General features: G+C 36.3%; 1 protein-coding gene across 2 annotated transcripts in view; it reads right to left on the bottom strand.

Annotated features, from left to right (window-relative positions):
* The window catches only part of GOLM2 (golgi membrane protein 2), a 109,927-nt gene that overhangs the window by 50,130 nt on the left and 44,529 nt on the right, over positions 1-15,268 (bottom strand). For both annotated transcript variants that reach the window (XM_019935432.3, XM_019935433.3), the window contains exons 2-6: positions 14,744-14,798; positions 8,764-8,866; positions 6,959-7,049; positions 2,915-3,059; positions 2,480-2,560 (exon numbers count right to left, since the gene is read on the bottom strand). In XM_019935432.3, the coding sequence (XP_019790991.1) occupies positions 2,480-2,560; positions 2,915-3,059; positions 6,959-7,049; positions 8,764-8,866; positions 14,744-14,798 (475 nt within the window). The remainder of the gene's footprint in view (positions 1-2,479; positions 2,561-2,914; positions 3,060-6,958; positions 7,050-8,763; positions 8,867-14,743; positions 14,799-15,268) is intronic.

Genomic DNA, 15,268 nt, shown 5'->3' with positions numbered 1-15,268 from the left:
AATTTGAAAAGATACACATACCCCAATGTTCCTAGCAGCATTATTTACAATTACCAGGATATGGAAGCAACCTAAGTGTCCATCAACAGATGAATGGATAAAGAAGATGTGGTATAGGCAATATAAGTACAGAGATAGAATAGAATACTACTCAGTCATAAAAAAGAGTGAACTTTTGCCATTTGTATCAACATGTATGGACTTGGAGGGAATTATGCTAAATGAAGTAAGTCAGAGAAAGACAAATACTATATGATATCACTTACATGTGGAATCTAAAATATACAACAAACTAGTGAATAAAACAAAAAAGAAGCAGACTCACAGATATAGAGAACAAACAAGTGGTTACCCGTGGGGAGAGGGGAGAGGGGAGGAGCGATATAAGGGTGGGGGAAAAAAAGGGGTTATTATGGGATTATATGAAATCATGTGTGTGAAACTTTTGAAAATTGTGAAGCACTACAGAATTTAAAGAATCTTTCATTCAGTTAGAAAAAGTAAGCACAACGTAAAGAGAAAAATCAATCTAAAACTCGGTAAGCCTAGGACTAGAGTAAGTACTGCAAAAATTCAGAATACATAGTCCTTGCTTTCAACATTTCTTTAAATTTACATCTAAGCCAGTGGTTCTTAAACTTTAGCAAAGATCAAAATCACCTGGAGAGCCTGTTAAAACACAAACTGCTGGGCTATATCTCAAGAATTTCTGGGCTTCCCTGGTGGCGCAGTGGTTGAGAATCCGCCTGCTAATGCAGGGGACACGGGTTTGAGCCCTGGTCTGGGAAGATCCCACATGCCACGGAGCAACTAGGCCCGTGAGCCACAACTACTGAGCCTGCGTGTCTGGAGCCTGTGGTCTGCAACTAGAGAGGCCACGACAGTAAGAGGCCTGCGCATGGCGATGAAGAATGGCCCCCGCTCTCCGCAACTGGAGAAAGCCCTCACACAGAAACGAAGACCCAACACAGCCAAAAATAAATAAATAAATAAATTTATTAAAAAAAAAAAAAAAAGAATTTCTTATGCAGCAGGTCTGGAATGGGACCTAAGAATTAGTGTTTCTAACAAGCTCCTGGGTAATGCTGATACTGCTAGTCCAAGGACCACACTTTAAGAATCACTGGATAATTTCATTGCCTTATAAACAAATCATGCTCATCCTTACTCTTTATTTTTAAACTCACGTTCTTCCTCCTGTCCCGACCTTTATTTCAAGGGAATATACTGTGAATTGGAAACTCAAAAGAATAGATACGAAAGAATTTGAGAAGATAAAAAAACTATACAAATGAAAGGACTAATACTTTATGCATTTGGACCTCAGACACTCAGCAGTTTCAGCCACATACAATGAGCTATATAACCACAGAAGTGATCACAGAGATGGAAAAGGAACAAAAACAGCTAAGAAGGACCAAAGATGTGCTGTTTCTTCCTATTTTCCACCATAATATACTGCAGTCAGCAGGGAGGGGTACCTATGATAGCCAAGAAAAATAGAAAAAACTGAATGTGATTAGGATAGCAGCAGTGATACAGACCAAGTGGAAATGGACAAGAAGTAGACACATTAATGGAGAGAAAGATATACACTGAACAGAAGTAGCCATAAAACAAGGGAAAAAAGTGAATAAGCTATTTAAAGTGTCGGGTGATTAACTGAAAAGAAACGCCAAGTCCTAAAAACCTATATAACGGTATTACTATGCCATATTAAAGCACATCAACAACACAGCAATCTAGGAACATTTAGCCTGAAAGAAATAAGCCACACATACTTTTAGTAAACATAAGTAACTAACATAGCATAACTGTCATGAGAAATAACTCTGAGTCATCAAGAAAAAGTTCAAATATGTTTGACGCTTTTTTTCTTTATGCTTGACTCTTAAGGCAAAAACAAGTACTTTACACATTTTAGCAAAATTTTTCATAAAAATATATCCAAAACATTTATATCTTGGCAACTAATGGGGAGTTAGTTAACTGGAAATATCAATCATCCAGATATCTGTGACTCTTCTCAGGTGTTACTCAGAAAAACAATAGTCACATGATGGGCTTCCCTGGTGGTGCAGTGGTTAAGAATCCGCCTGCCAGTGCAGGGGACACGGGTTCGAGCCCTGGTCCGGGAAGATCCCACATGCCGTGGAGCAACTAAGCCCGTGCACCACAACTACTAAGCCTGCGCTCTAGACCCTGCGAGCCACAACTACTGAGCCCACATGCCACAACTACTAAAGCCTGCGTGCCTAGAGCCCATGCTCTGCAACAAGAGAAGCCACCGCAATAAGAAGTCCATGCACTGCAATGAAGAGTAGCCCCAACTTGCCACAACTAGAGAAAGCCCATGCGTGGCAACGAAGACCCAACGCAGCCAAAAATAAATAAATAAATTTTAAAAAAAACAAACAATAGAGTCACATGAAAAATAACATGATCACTTCAGTTAAATATTCTATTAACTTTTACTTACCAATGGGAAGATCTTCAGCTTTTGCAAGGTCATTCTCTTCTATTCCAGGCATTCCTGCATCACCACCTCGTTTGATTTGTTCTGACCAAGTAACAGTAACAAAAAATATAATTTTATATTTTTCATTACATAAATTGAAAATATTTGGAAGGAATGTAATAATCAGTTTGTAGAGCAATAGGCTATATCAAATGAATATCTTTATATCTTGCTTTGGACATAGTTGTAACTCTATAAACTTACTGTTTTTTCTTCTCTATTAAAGAATCCAAATTTGAAAAAGACACCTAATCATAATGGAAGTAAAATCAAACAATATTCTTTATGATTCAATAATCCACTTCAAAATGAGAAAAATAATAGTTTTTCTATTAACACAAACTATTAGAAACTATTTCTATTAGTTTTTCTATTAACACAAAATAATAGTAATACCTTTCCCATGTGGAATATGATTGCTTGAGGGTTCTTCATGCTTGTCTGCAGCATTCTCAGCAACTTTTGGAATGTTTTTAGGTACCGCATGATGGTTTATATCCAATTCATTTCCATCTTTTGATTCAAACTTGTGGGCCTCTTGCTGTTAGATTAAGATTTGGTAACAGTAAGTATTTTTCAGTTCAAAATGTGAAACTACTGAAACAACTATTAACTTAATATTCTGAAACAATTCATTTTTTTGAAATACATACCATGGGTCTAAATTCTAAACACTTAGAGATGTGGGATATATTATTTTCTGTTCAGTTTTTATACCTGATATGAATTCAGAGAATAAGTAATATTTTTTAAAAGTCTCTATCATAAATGGCCTAAAATTTTAGGCAGAGATAATTCCCTTTGGCTATGCTGATAATTCTCTTTGGTGATTCTGTGAGAAGACAGTCTTGCTGAGCACTGTAGGTTGCTGTGGAGGCCTACAGTTTGGCACAGTCTTGGGTGCTGTGGGCAGAGTGGATTCTGCATAGGCATATGTTGTAATCGAGTAGGATAGCAGAGAGCAGGAGGATGGCACACAGGTGTCCCCTCAAGTGTGATAGATGGCTACTGACATTGTCAGGCTTTTCCCCACGTAGAAACAGCAAGGGTAGAAAACAGGCAAACTTCTTCCCAGGTGCACTGGCCACTCAAGCATACGAAGGAATGGCAGAACAATGCACAAGTAGTGCTCCCTGTGACCTGCTTCAACTAACCATATCTCCTCCTTGGAAACTTGAATCTTCAGGTTTATGATTAGGTCTGACTCAATTCTGTGGGGGGCCAGTTTCCTCTTTTATATTGGTTGAGTTGCCTCAGTGGAAAACTGGGAGAGGCAAGGAGTCAAGTACACATGCTTGGGTTGCCATATTAATAGTTAATGCATAATAATATTAACATTAAATGTTCTGTCAACTCTAAAGCATTATGCAGTGCAATCATTGGTAACATGATAAAAAACAATAGTACTAAAAAATCTGTAGAAAATCTAGAAAAATAGGAGGCAAATTGTAAGAATTTGTCACAATAAAGAAGAAAGGGTGCTTTGACAATCAGGTGTAGGTATACCAGTCTACCTGGCAGATAAAATCAACAACAAACATTTGCACTGTGTTTCATAGTTTACAAATTGTTTTCAAGTCTATCCTTTAGTGGAGATAAATGAACAGTTTTGGGAAAAACAAAATAAAACTGAGGCTTAAAGAAGTTTAAGCAGCTTGTTCAAGATTACAAAGCTAGAGAAGTGTGGAAAAGGGATTCAAACCACAGTCTTTCTCACTCCCACAGTTTTTGGGAACTTGGTAAGCGATAGCCAATTCTGAGAGCTTAATTGCTGATGAGTGAAACGATAAACTGAAATTTCTGAACATGCCAGTATGAAGGCCAAAGGTGAGAAAATCATTGAGGTACAACCTGAGCAGCCATCCTCCATCTCTGTGCATTTTTGCTATAATGCTACATCATAAGGCTACTTCCATAATATTCCACTGCTTTTTGATGTGGATAAAACAAACAATAATAAACAAAACTTAAAAGTCAACAAACTACTGGTCAAAAATACTTTTCCATTTAAAACAGTTAATAAAGATGTTGTCCCTTTGATGCATTATTAACAGCAATACCTTTACATGAATGGACGATATTAAATACTATTAACAAAATAAGATGGCTTCCTAAATGCAGTACTGTTGATTTGGTAAGGGGGCCACCTAATTGTTTTTTTGTTTTTTAATAAATTTATTTGTTTTTTTATTTTTGGCTGTGTTGGGTCTTTGTTGCTGCGCGAGGGCTTTTCTCTAGTTGCGGAGAGTGGGGGCTACTCTTCGTTGCGGTGCGTGGGCTTCTCATTACGGTGGCTTCTCTTGTTGCGGAGCGTGGGCTCTAGATGCGTGGGCTTCTTGTGGCACGTGGGCTCAGTAGTTATGGCTCACTGGCTCTAGAGTGCAGACTCAGTAGCTGTGGCACACAGGCTTAGTTGGTCCGTGGCATATGGGATCTTCCCAGACCAGGGCTCAAACCCATGTCCCCTGCACTGACAGGCGGATTCTTAACCACTGCGCCACCAGGGAAGTCCCCCTAATTGTTTTTTAAATAAACTTCTTACTCTGAAATAATTTAGATTTACAGAAAAGTAATTACCCATCTCCCAATTTCCCTAAGTGTTAACATCACATTAGCACAGCACATTTACAAAACTAAGAAACCAACATTAGTGCATTATTAACTAAACTCCAGACTTTACTTAGATTTCACCACTTTTTCCATTAAGACCTTTTTCTGTTCCAGGATCCAATCCAGGATACTACACTGCATTTATTTTATTTTATTTATTTATTTATTTAATTTTTTACTACATTGCATTTAAGTACTCAGGTCTTCTTAGTCTCCTCTGGTTTATAACCATTTATCTTTGTAGCATGAAAGCAAAAAACAAATGAGTGTGGCTGTGTTCTAATGTATTTGTAGACACTAAGATTTGAATTTCTTACAACTTTCCCATGTCATAAAATATTCTTTTGACTTTTTAACCATTTTTCAATGTAATGAGCATTTTTTGCTGATGGGCAGTTAAAAACAGGCAGGAGGCTGGATTTAGTTTGCTGACCCCCTCCCCAGAGTAATTTCCAAGACAGGAATGTACTTAGTTAAAAAAAAAAAAAAAAAAACCTCAATACAACTTATGCTTGTTTCATATAGCTTACAATGGATTTGTTCCTATGAAAAACAACTCAAATTTCACAGAATCAACTAGTTATAGTAGTCGAAGAACAGAGAATGAGGAGTAGATTAGGCAGCTGGTATGTCACCCTACAAAGGAGAAATGCTCTTAAGCATCTCCATTCCTCCCCACCTTGCTCCATTTAGGGCAGGATAAGTGCAAAGAAGAACTGGAGTAGATATTAGCTAATTAATAATGTAAAAATAGCCTAATATAGAAGAGCAGAAAGGGAGAACTACACTTGGCAGGAAAAAGGAAAAAGCTTATATACGTGCTTCTTGGGAGAAGAGAAGAGAGCAAATTCATCCCATTATTTGTATACCGGGCTTGTAATAACACAATTGCAACAGCAAGCCTCTTGTCCCCTTCCTTCCATGTTCTGCTATGCTCCTCTAACCATCCAGTGTCTCAATAATACCTTCTGGCTGCCCTCAATGCCACCTAGGTAGCTCACTCAGGCCTGCCATCTTCCAGCAATCTATCCCCATGTCTCTTCATGGAAGACTGCAGATAGGCAGCAGCCATTCCACTTTATAGATTAAAAAGAATGATGCCCTCAATATCATGCTGCAAAATAGTGAAAGAGCAAAGAATGAAAACCTGGTTTCCTTAGCTTCTAGTCCTTTAGATGAGATGCTGCCAAAGACCAAGAAAAATACTTTTCACTATTCAATCTCTCTTAACTCTAAATCACAAGACTTTATACAAACCACAGCTAGTCAGATTAGATTATAGTGTATAAAAAAATGAATGTCCTAATGACTAGTAAACTTCAGACAAATTCCCTCCATTTATAGCAGGACTTTCATAATATATATCAACTGGAATTGTATGAACTAAAAGAATTTGCCACCCCCAAAATATGAATCAAAATAGTGGCTTGTGTTTCATTTCTGTGTTTTAAGAAAGGAATTCAGAATAACAAAGACTGATAATTAAGGAAAAATTTTCTCAATTTTTTTCTATTTCTCAAAAGCATAAAATAGCAAATAGTTGATTTTCAAGTAAAATGATCATCCACTTTACAATCTAAGACATAAATAGCAAAAATTATTTTTAAAAGTCAGATAAAAGATATTTAGCTCAAAATTAGTTTTAAGAGTTGAGGTTATACTTTTGTAAATGTCTAATTTACTCAGCAGTAAAGCCACTGCAAGTCACTTTTAGAGTTAGGCAGGCTAAAATACTTAAAAATATAATGTTTTATAACAAAAATACAAATTTTAACTTCTAAATTTTAAGATTTATAACAAGAACATATTTTAAGTATTTTTAAAATTTACCTTTTGTTCCTGCAAAAACTGGTCTGCTAACTTTTTAATGTTTTCTTCATGCTGTGCTCTTAATTCCTTGATCTGTTGTCCACACTGAAAACTAAATTACAAGTCATTCTTTTAGACTATTATTTTGGATTGATTCTCAAAGATGTCTAGAAGTTGAAAACATACATTTATAAGGATAAAGCATTCAGTTAGCAGGGGAGTGGGTAGGGAAGGACAACGAGCAGACATAAAAATAGCTCACAGTCAAAATTCTTATAATATTTGAACCTTTAACAGAGGATAAAAATAATGATAAAACTAATTAAAAAACAGAAATTAGAAAGATGAAAATTTATTTTTATAAATTGCATTTATAAAGAAACAACTGTCAAAGTCAACTTCAATCATAGAAGAGAAAAACACTTTAGAAGAGAAAACTGTAAGACCAATATATAGTAATAGATAAGAAAAGCTAGCATTATAAGAGTTGATAAGGAGTGGCAGCAGATGATTCATCAAATAGTTAGTACTTTCAACGCAATAATAAAAGCCTAAACCATAAGAAGAGCAACAATGGAAGAAACTAATAAAGAAGAGAGAATGCAACCAGCAAGAGAAAATGTAAAGGAACAAAACACATAAAGATTGTGAATTTCCACTGGATGAGTAGTCAAAGAATACAAATAGATCATTCATGCAAAAAGAAACAAAGAATACATACACAGAAAAATGTTATCTTCCACCATTTAAAATGCAAATTAAACTTCTTATATGTATATATAGTACTATCTTATTACTATGCTAGCAAAATTAAGTTAGAAATATAAAAGCCAATGTTGGTGGGGCTACAGGGAAACATTTACATTATAAATTATTATAGTCATTTTACAAAGCAATCTTTCATATATGTGATAAGAGCAACAAGATCAATAAAACATTCCACCTCAGAAGTTCTATATTTGAGAATATAACCAGTGAAATAACGTAAGAGGGAGAAAATGCTTTTTGCACAAAGATTTTTATAGTTGATAGTCATAACAGTGAGAAAAGGAAAACTCCTACAATGGTCCAGCAGTTGGGAGAGATTAAACAAGCTTTGGTACACTAACATGCTGGAATAATATTTCTTTAATCCTAAAGATATATGTAAAATTACTGAATACTATTAGATTAAAATACATATATGTAAGTAGATGCATATTGATAACCTACAAGAGTAAGAAGTCAGAAATGGATAAACAGTTTAAAATACAGTGAATCTTTCTAATTTTTGGTGTGTAGACCCAAAAATACCTTTAACTGTAGAACTGATTTAATACACAATAAACCTTTTTAAAGAGTAATTCTAGAAAGGCCCCTAAGAGGTTTCCCAACCTCATCACCAACAGTGCAGAGGCATAAGCAAAGGGACTGAAGTGCAGAACAGGAGAAGCAGCTGGTGCTTAGTCCCTCAGCTATTCTGGGGATATCTTCCACTGCCAGCTTTATCTTCTGGACTGACCCTCAAAAAGAACTACAGAATCTTCTTTCAGTCTTTGCCACATCTCATTCAATAAAACTCAGACCTTGAAAGATTTTCTGTCTCACAACGAACTCTACTACATGGGTAGATTCAACATGCCTTATAAGAGATACTTTCATGTTGTTCAACATATCAAAATAAAAGAGTGATTTCAAAGAGGCATAGAAAGATAACAGAAAAGGAACTTAAAAGACCTAGTAAAATGAAAGAAGAGAAGAAAAACAAAAGCCAGAAAGGAAGAAATGAATTGAAAGTTGGACAAATATTAAAGATTCATAAATATTTGTTGCACGTAGCATCTTACCTCTCATATTCTAACCTCTTCACGAGGTAAGTACTGTTCTTCCTATAGTCCTGGAGCTGGTCTTCTTGTCGAAGAAACTCCTGACGAAGCTCAGCGAGTTGCTCTATCCACAGAAGGTAAAAATCAAAGGAATGAAGTTTACTTTACTGCTTCCCATTGAGAAGGTATGGGATTTTCAAAAATTATATACAGGAAGTTAAATTTATATAATTAGTACCACATTTAATTGCCTTTCACACACATGCATGGGCAATAAAACAAGATAGCCTCAGTGGTTTCACATAAATCAGAAATATTAAAAATATATACATCTTTCACATTAGGTAGACAATACGCTAAGTTGTAGAAATAGTACAAAAAGAACTATCTCTCTAAACTTTACTGCTTTATAAAAGTAGAGAAAAAATCATATTTTTTAGGTGTATTGGATATGGATACAGAATTCAATTCATTCTAAATCATACTTGATTCCCAAATTAGGTACCAATCATTTTAGATCTCATTTCTAGTTCTGCTACTGAGGCTTAAGGTCCACATATACCAAAATTCCATTTTCAAAGCTTATAACCTCCAGACTACAGATAAAAGTTTTAGCTGTAATGAATAACATGAAATTTCAAACTGGATAGTAAATTAAAAGCTGGACCAGATCCCCTTTGGGAAACTTTAATCCATCATCACTGGCCCCACATTTTCTAGTCACTCCCTCTTTATCTAACCCTACAAATAAAAGAAATTCAGCCAGAAAAGAGAAATGTCAGTTTCTTGGATAGAGGATTAAAAAATTAGCCAACAGCCTTAGAAGTTAAGCAAAAGTAGTAAAGAAAGTTTTAATTTTTATAAATGGGAACAGAGGTCTATTCTGTATAAGCAATAATGACTTATTAAGATTAAAGTGTAATATCTAACCATAATGTACAATATTATAACTATAACATAACATCTACTTTTCATAGAGGGCTTACAGAAATAATCTTGTCACTTTAAAGGCACTCAAAAAATGCTTGTGATGTAAGTTTTTAAAAAGCAGATATAAACATATATTTATAATATAAAATATATCCATGTAAAACAGATGAGAATAAAAATACATCAAAATGCTACCAGTGATTAATTACACTTAGTGGTGGGATTCTGAGCATATTTTTTTCTCTACTTTCTAAATTTTATTGTGGAATCATAACTATGGTGATGACAAAAAGTAAAAATGTTAAAGTCACATGAACATTCGTTGAAGTATATAAAGTTTAATAATATGCATAATAACAGCTATTGTATAGTATTAATAATCAAATATGAAAAGTAAATGATTTACATAAAGTGCTTATAGGTAGTAAATATGCTTGCCTATTCAAGCCACATTTTTATTATTATTTTTAAAATTTATTTTTTTAAATTTATTTATGGCTGTGTTGGGTCTTCGTTGCTGCGCATGGTCTTTCTCTAGTTGTGGCGAGTGGGAGCTACTCTTTGTTGCGGTGCACGGGCTTCTCACTGCGGTGGCGTCTCTTGTTGCGGAGCACGGGCTCTAGGCACATGAGCTTCAGTAGCTGTGGCATGTGGGCTCAGTAGTTGTGGCACACGGGCCCTAGAGCACAGGCTCAGTAGTTGTGGTGCATGGGCTTAATTGCTCTGCGGCATGTGGGATCTTCCCAGACCAGGGCTCAAACCCATGTCCCCTGCATTGGCAGGCGGATTCTTAACCACTGCGCCACCAGGGAAGCCCTATTATTTTTACTTTAATTGAGATATAACATTGTGTAAGTTCAAGGTGTACAACATGTTGATTTGATTCACTCACGTATTGTGAAATGATTACCATCATAGCATTAGCCAACATGTCCACCATCTCACATAATTACCACTTTTTTTGTGGTGAGAACATTTAAGATCTACTGTCTTAGCAACTTTCAAGTATATAATACAGTGTTGTTAACTATAATCACCATTCTGTATATAGATCACCAAAACTTATTCATCTTATAACAGTTTGTACCCTTTGACCAACATCTCATTTTCCCCACACACCTCCCAGCCACCTCCCAGTAGAATGGTAGCCACCATTCTACTCTCTGTGTCTATGAGTTTAGTCAAGTCACATTTTAAATTTCTCTTCTTACTCTATTAATTCTCCAATATATAAACACGGTTGATTTCTGTAGTTTTTCACATTACTCCCACCCTAGATAAAAGTAACAAATCTGAGGTCAGGTATCCCTGAATAACATATTCAGCTTGTTACCTGATCCCTGGTCCCATTTACTAAGAAACAGAGGGCTAGAGGTAGCAGAACTCTGGCCTCAGCTATGGATGTTGAGTCTACAGAAACAATGAGATCCCAGCAGGAGGCAGTGACAAAAAGCCTTGTAGTTTACACACAGTGTTAGCCAGTTCCCTGAAACTGTACTCAAGAAGGAAATATTTTAGAATTGAAAGTTACTACAATTAAAAAAAGAAAAATCAAATCAGCACTACCTAGTAGCTACTAGGGAATGGACCTCAACTGGTGGTCAGGACTAATTCAGGCTTCTTTTTCCTACACAGTAAACTAACTGAAGCAGCTAAGTTTACCTTCAGAATGAACCTGAGGCTTAGTATGATGTTAAGATTTGGGATGGCTTCTCTGCCTCCCCACAAAGTTTCTCACTAACAATATTTGAAATACCTTTATCAGGAAATAAAGTTTTCATTTTTAAATGCAGATAAAAGGCTTAAAATTCAATTGACAGAAAAATAGAACATCAGTATGAGTTAGTTCCAGTCCATGTAAAATATCAGATTCTAACCTATCTGAATACACGGAAAGGATTATAAAGCATGCAGCAGATTGATGCTTTGAGTGGGCCAAAATAAAGACTTGAAAGGGGACAAGTAGAGTTCTCTAGTGGTATAGTGGTTAGGATTCGGTGCTTTCACTGCAGTGGCCAGGGTTCAATCCCTGGTCGGGAAATTGAGATCCTGCAAGCCGCGTGGCGTGGCCAAAAAAATGGGGGCAAGGGGAGTAAACAGATCAGAAAGCAAAACTAAAGACAAAATTTTCCTATATCACAATTTTACTTTCAACTGATTGCCATGTGTTTTCTTCATTTTAAACCCAAAGATACTCTGTGTCTAGTGTGGTTGCTCTAGGTCACCACAGCAGGATGCTCAGAGTAACTTTTTTTTTTTTTTAATTTTTGGCTGCGTTGGGTCTTCGTTGCTGCACGTGGGCTTTCTCTAGTTGTCGCAAGTGGGGGGGGCTATTCTTCTTTGCAGTGCACAGGCTTCTCATTGTGGTAGCTTCTCTTGTTGCGGAGCACAGGCACTAGGCTTGCAGGCTTCAGTAGTTGTGGCACGTGGGCTCAGGAGTTGTGGCTCGTGGGCTCTAGAGCACAGGCTCAGTAGTTGTGGTGCATGGGCTTAGTTACTCCGCAGCATGTGGGATCTTCCTGGACCAGGGATCAAACCTGTGTCCCCTGAATTGGCAGGGGGACTCTTAACCACTGCAACACCAGGAAAGTCCCCAGAGTAACTTAATATGAGATCAGGTCCAAGGTTGATTGTGCAGGGTAGTCTAACTCTGACAGTAATATCAGGGTATGCTATAGAAAGATATGGCCATAATCTCTCAATTTAACTTCTAGGATGATCTTTTAAAGCCAAAAAAAAAAATTTACTTCTGGAAATTTTTTATTGCAAATTTTCTTTCAGTAATAGGAATAAAAATAAGGTAAGCTATTCAAAATAAATCAGTGTATAGTAGAATGTTAATTTACTTTCTCAGGCATTAAAAACCAACCCTAATCCTCTTATTTCCAAGAAAATATTAAAAGATTTTTTTTAGGATCTTGATGTGTATTAATTCCATTATATCCGACATTAATGTCAATGAAAATAGTCAAATACGGATTTTACTGTCAACTTGTCAAGAAGTTTGTTTCAGCAGAAAGAGTTCCCAGGGTGCAAAAGTCACATTAATGAAATTCAATCTCAAGCATCCAAGCTTCAGTAACTGCACTAAAACCAAAAGTTGCATGGTATGAGTTCAAATCAAAGCTTTTTTCTCTGCTAAAGATTATCATCAAAATTTCAAAACATCTCAAGATCTACTTCAACACATACAGCAAAATAAAGATTTTTTACTCAGTAACATAGGCTGTCATTTTCTCTGACATGTACTAGCAAAACCCATAGGACTTCCTTTTCAACTGATCTATTACTATTTAATAAGAAATATACTTTGATGACAAGCAAAATCATTTGTAAAAATTGCAAGCTGGAAGCAGCACTGACAGTGTGTCATCTTCTGTGTCATCCTGTGCACTCCTGTGAGTCAAAAAGAGTAGAATATGGACACAAATGCAACAACAATTATTGTGGCCAACCAGAAAGTAAATTTTTTTTTTTTTTTTTTTTTTTTTTTTGCGGTACGCGGGCCTATGGCTCACGGGCCTAGCCGCTCTGCGGCATGTGGGATCTTCCCGGACCGGGGCACGAACCCGTGTCCCCTGTATCGGCAGGCGGACTCTCAACCACTGCGCCACCAGGGAAGCCCCAGAAAGTAAATTTTTAACAGAAAATCAAAGCTGTTCTAAATCATAGATAGTAAAAAATTAATAATTCCTATGTCTGGATTATAACATACAAATGATATTTCCTAATGGATTTGCTAGGTGAGAAGCAAAACTTACATAAATTACAAAGTCAACTTAGGTTGACTTCTTCAAGAGGATGTTTGAAAATATATTACCTGGGATTTCCCTGGTGGTGCAGTGGTTAAGAAGCTGCCTGCCAATGCAGGGGGCACAGGTTCGATCCTTGGTCTGGGAAGATCCCACATGCCGCGAAGCAACTAAGCCCGTGCGCCACAACTACTGAGCCTGTGCTCTAGAGCCCGCAAGCCAAAACTACTGATCTCGTGCGCCCCAACTACTGAAGCCCGTGAACTCTAGGGCCCGCATGCTGTAACTACTGAGCCTGTGTGCTGCAACTACTGAAGTCCACGTGCCTAGAGCCCGTGCTCCACAACAAGAGAAGCCACTGCAATGAGAAGCCCACACACTGCAATGAAGAGTAGCCCCAGCTCATGGCAACTAGAGAAAGCCCACATGCAGCAACAAAGACCTAACACAGCCAATAAATAAATATAAATAAATTTGAAAAATATATGTATATATTACCTAATTCTATCTAAACAGGTTTAAAATGGTTATAAAGATATAGTTATGAAATTAGAGAGCAAGTATTACCCACATATATAAACTCAGAGTCACTGCAGGCAAAGTTTTAAAATATATAGGGTTGTAATCAAAAGATATGAGGGAGAAGCGGGATAGTCCTCAGACCCCAAGCTCCAAAGGCCAGTGACAGTGTGAAGTAATGTAAGCAGATGACAGAGCTTGTTCTCTTCACCTATTATTTTTCATAAGAGCTTTAGTCATCTCCTATCACTTCATCTAAGTGAAAAAAAATCTGTCTTCTTACTTTCTTTCTACCTATCTATCTACCTACCTACCTATCTATCAAATCCGTCTCCAGGTTTCTTCCCAGTTTTTGTTGAAGGTTTCTTTGATCCTGGGGTATCTAAAACATTAAGTTTGGAGGATCTTTCCAACGCATCACTAGATCTGAGTGGATTATTTTAGCAGACTGGACACAGTACAGAGGAATCATCCCTAATCTTTTCCCTAGAAATCTGACAGTCTCCGAAGTTACACCTCAATTTTCCTTGAGGATTCTTCTAACATTTCATTGCATGAACTCTGTCTACAGCACAAGATTAAAATGCAGACCTCAAATATTAACTTGCACTTATTATATATAAAGCAACATTAAAAATTTTTCATTATATCTTAAGACAAAAGGATAAATGTTTTGCCATCAGAGGAGCTTTGTTCAAAAATTCTATTTCATTTAGCTGTTTAACTTGAGGATTTCTTAATTCTTCAGGATTTTAGACATTTAGTGACCTTTATCTTTAATCTGTAATTAAGTTTCTTACCCTTTAAATGATGTATGTCTGCCATCTGATACGATATGTTGTTCTGCAGTTTAACCTGAAAAAAAATCATTTTCATTTTACTAAAGAATATGTAGTTTTGCTCATATTTACTTTTGTTCTCTCATATTCACTTTGAGCTTGATCATAAGTACAAAAGAAAAATCCTTAAGTTATGCATACCACACCACTTTCCAAAAAGAATTAGAAATAAGTTCTGATTTTGTAATACTCATTTTAAATTTGCACAAGAATATTCATTTTACTTAATATATAGTATAACAATTTTCAAAAGTTTTTAAGTTTGATTCCAAAGGTGATTTGGAGGATGAGACCATAGGAAAAAGAACAAACATGTTCCTTTCTTCATCTCCCAAACATTCAGAGGGTACCTTCCTTTGGAGAAGAACCACCAATGCTTCTCCAGCTCTTTTTAGGGTAAAGGCAGTCTGAAATCTCTACCTAGAACTTGAACAACAGTGAAGAAGAGCGCCTTTATCATCAAAGCTGTGTGAATGAAAGGCTCTT

Source organism: Tursiops truncatus, chromosome 2 (assembly GCF_011762595.2).
Source record: "Tursiops truncatus isolate mTurTru1 chromosome 2, mTurTru1.mat.Y, whole genome shotgun sequence".
NCBI lineage: Eukaryota > Metazoa > Chordata > Mammalia > Artiodactyla > Delphinidae > Tursiops > Tursiops truncatus.
The sequence above is the reverse complement of the archived record's forward strand: the minus strand, read 5'-3'. Positions and strand labels throughout refer to the sequence as shown.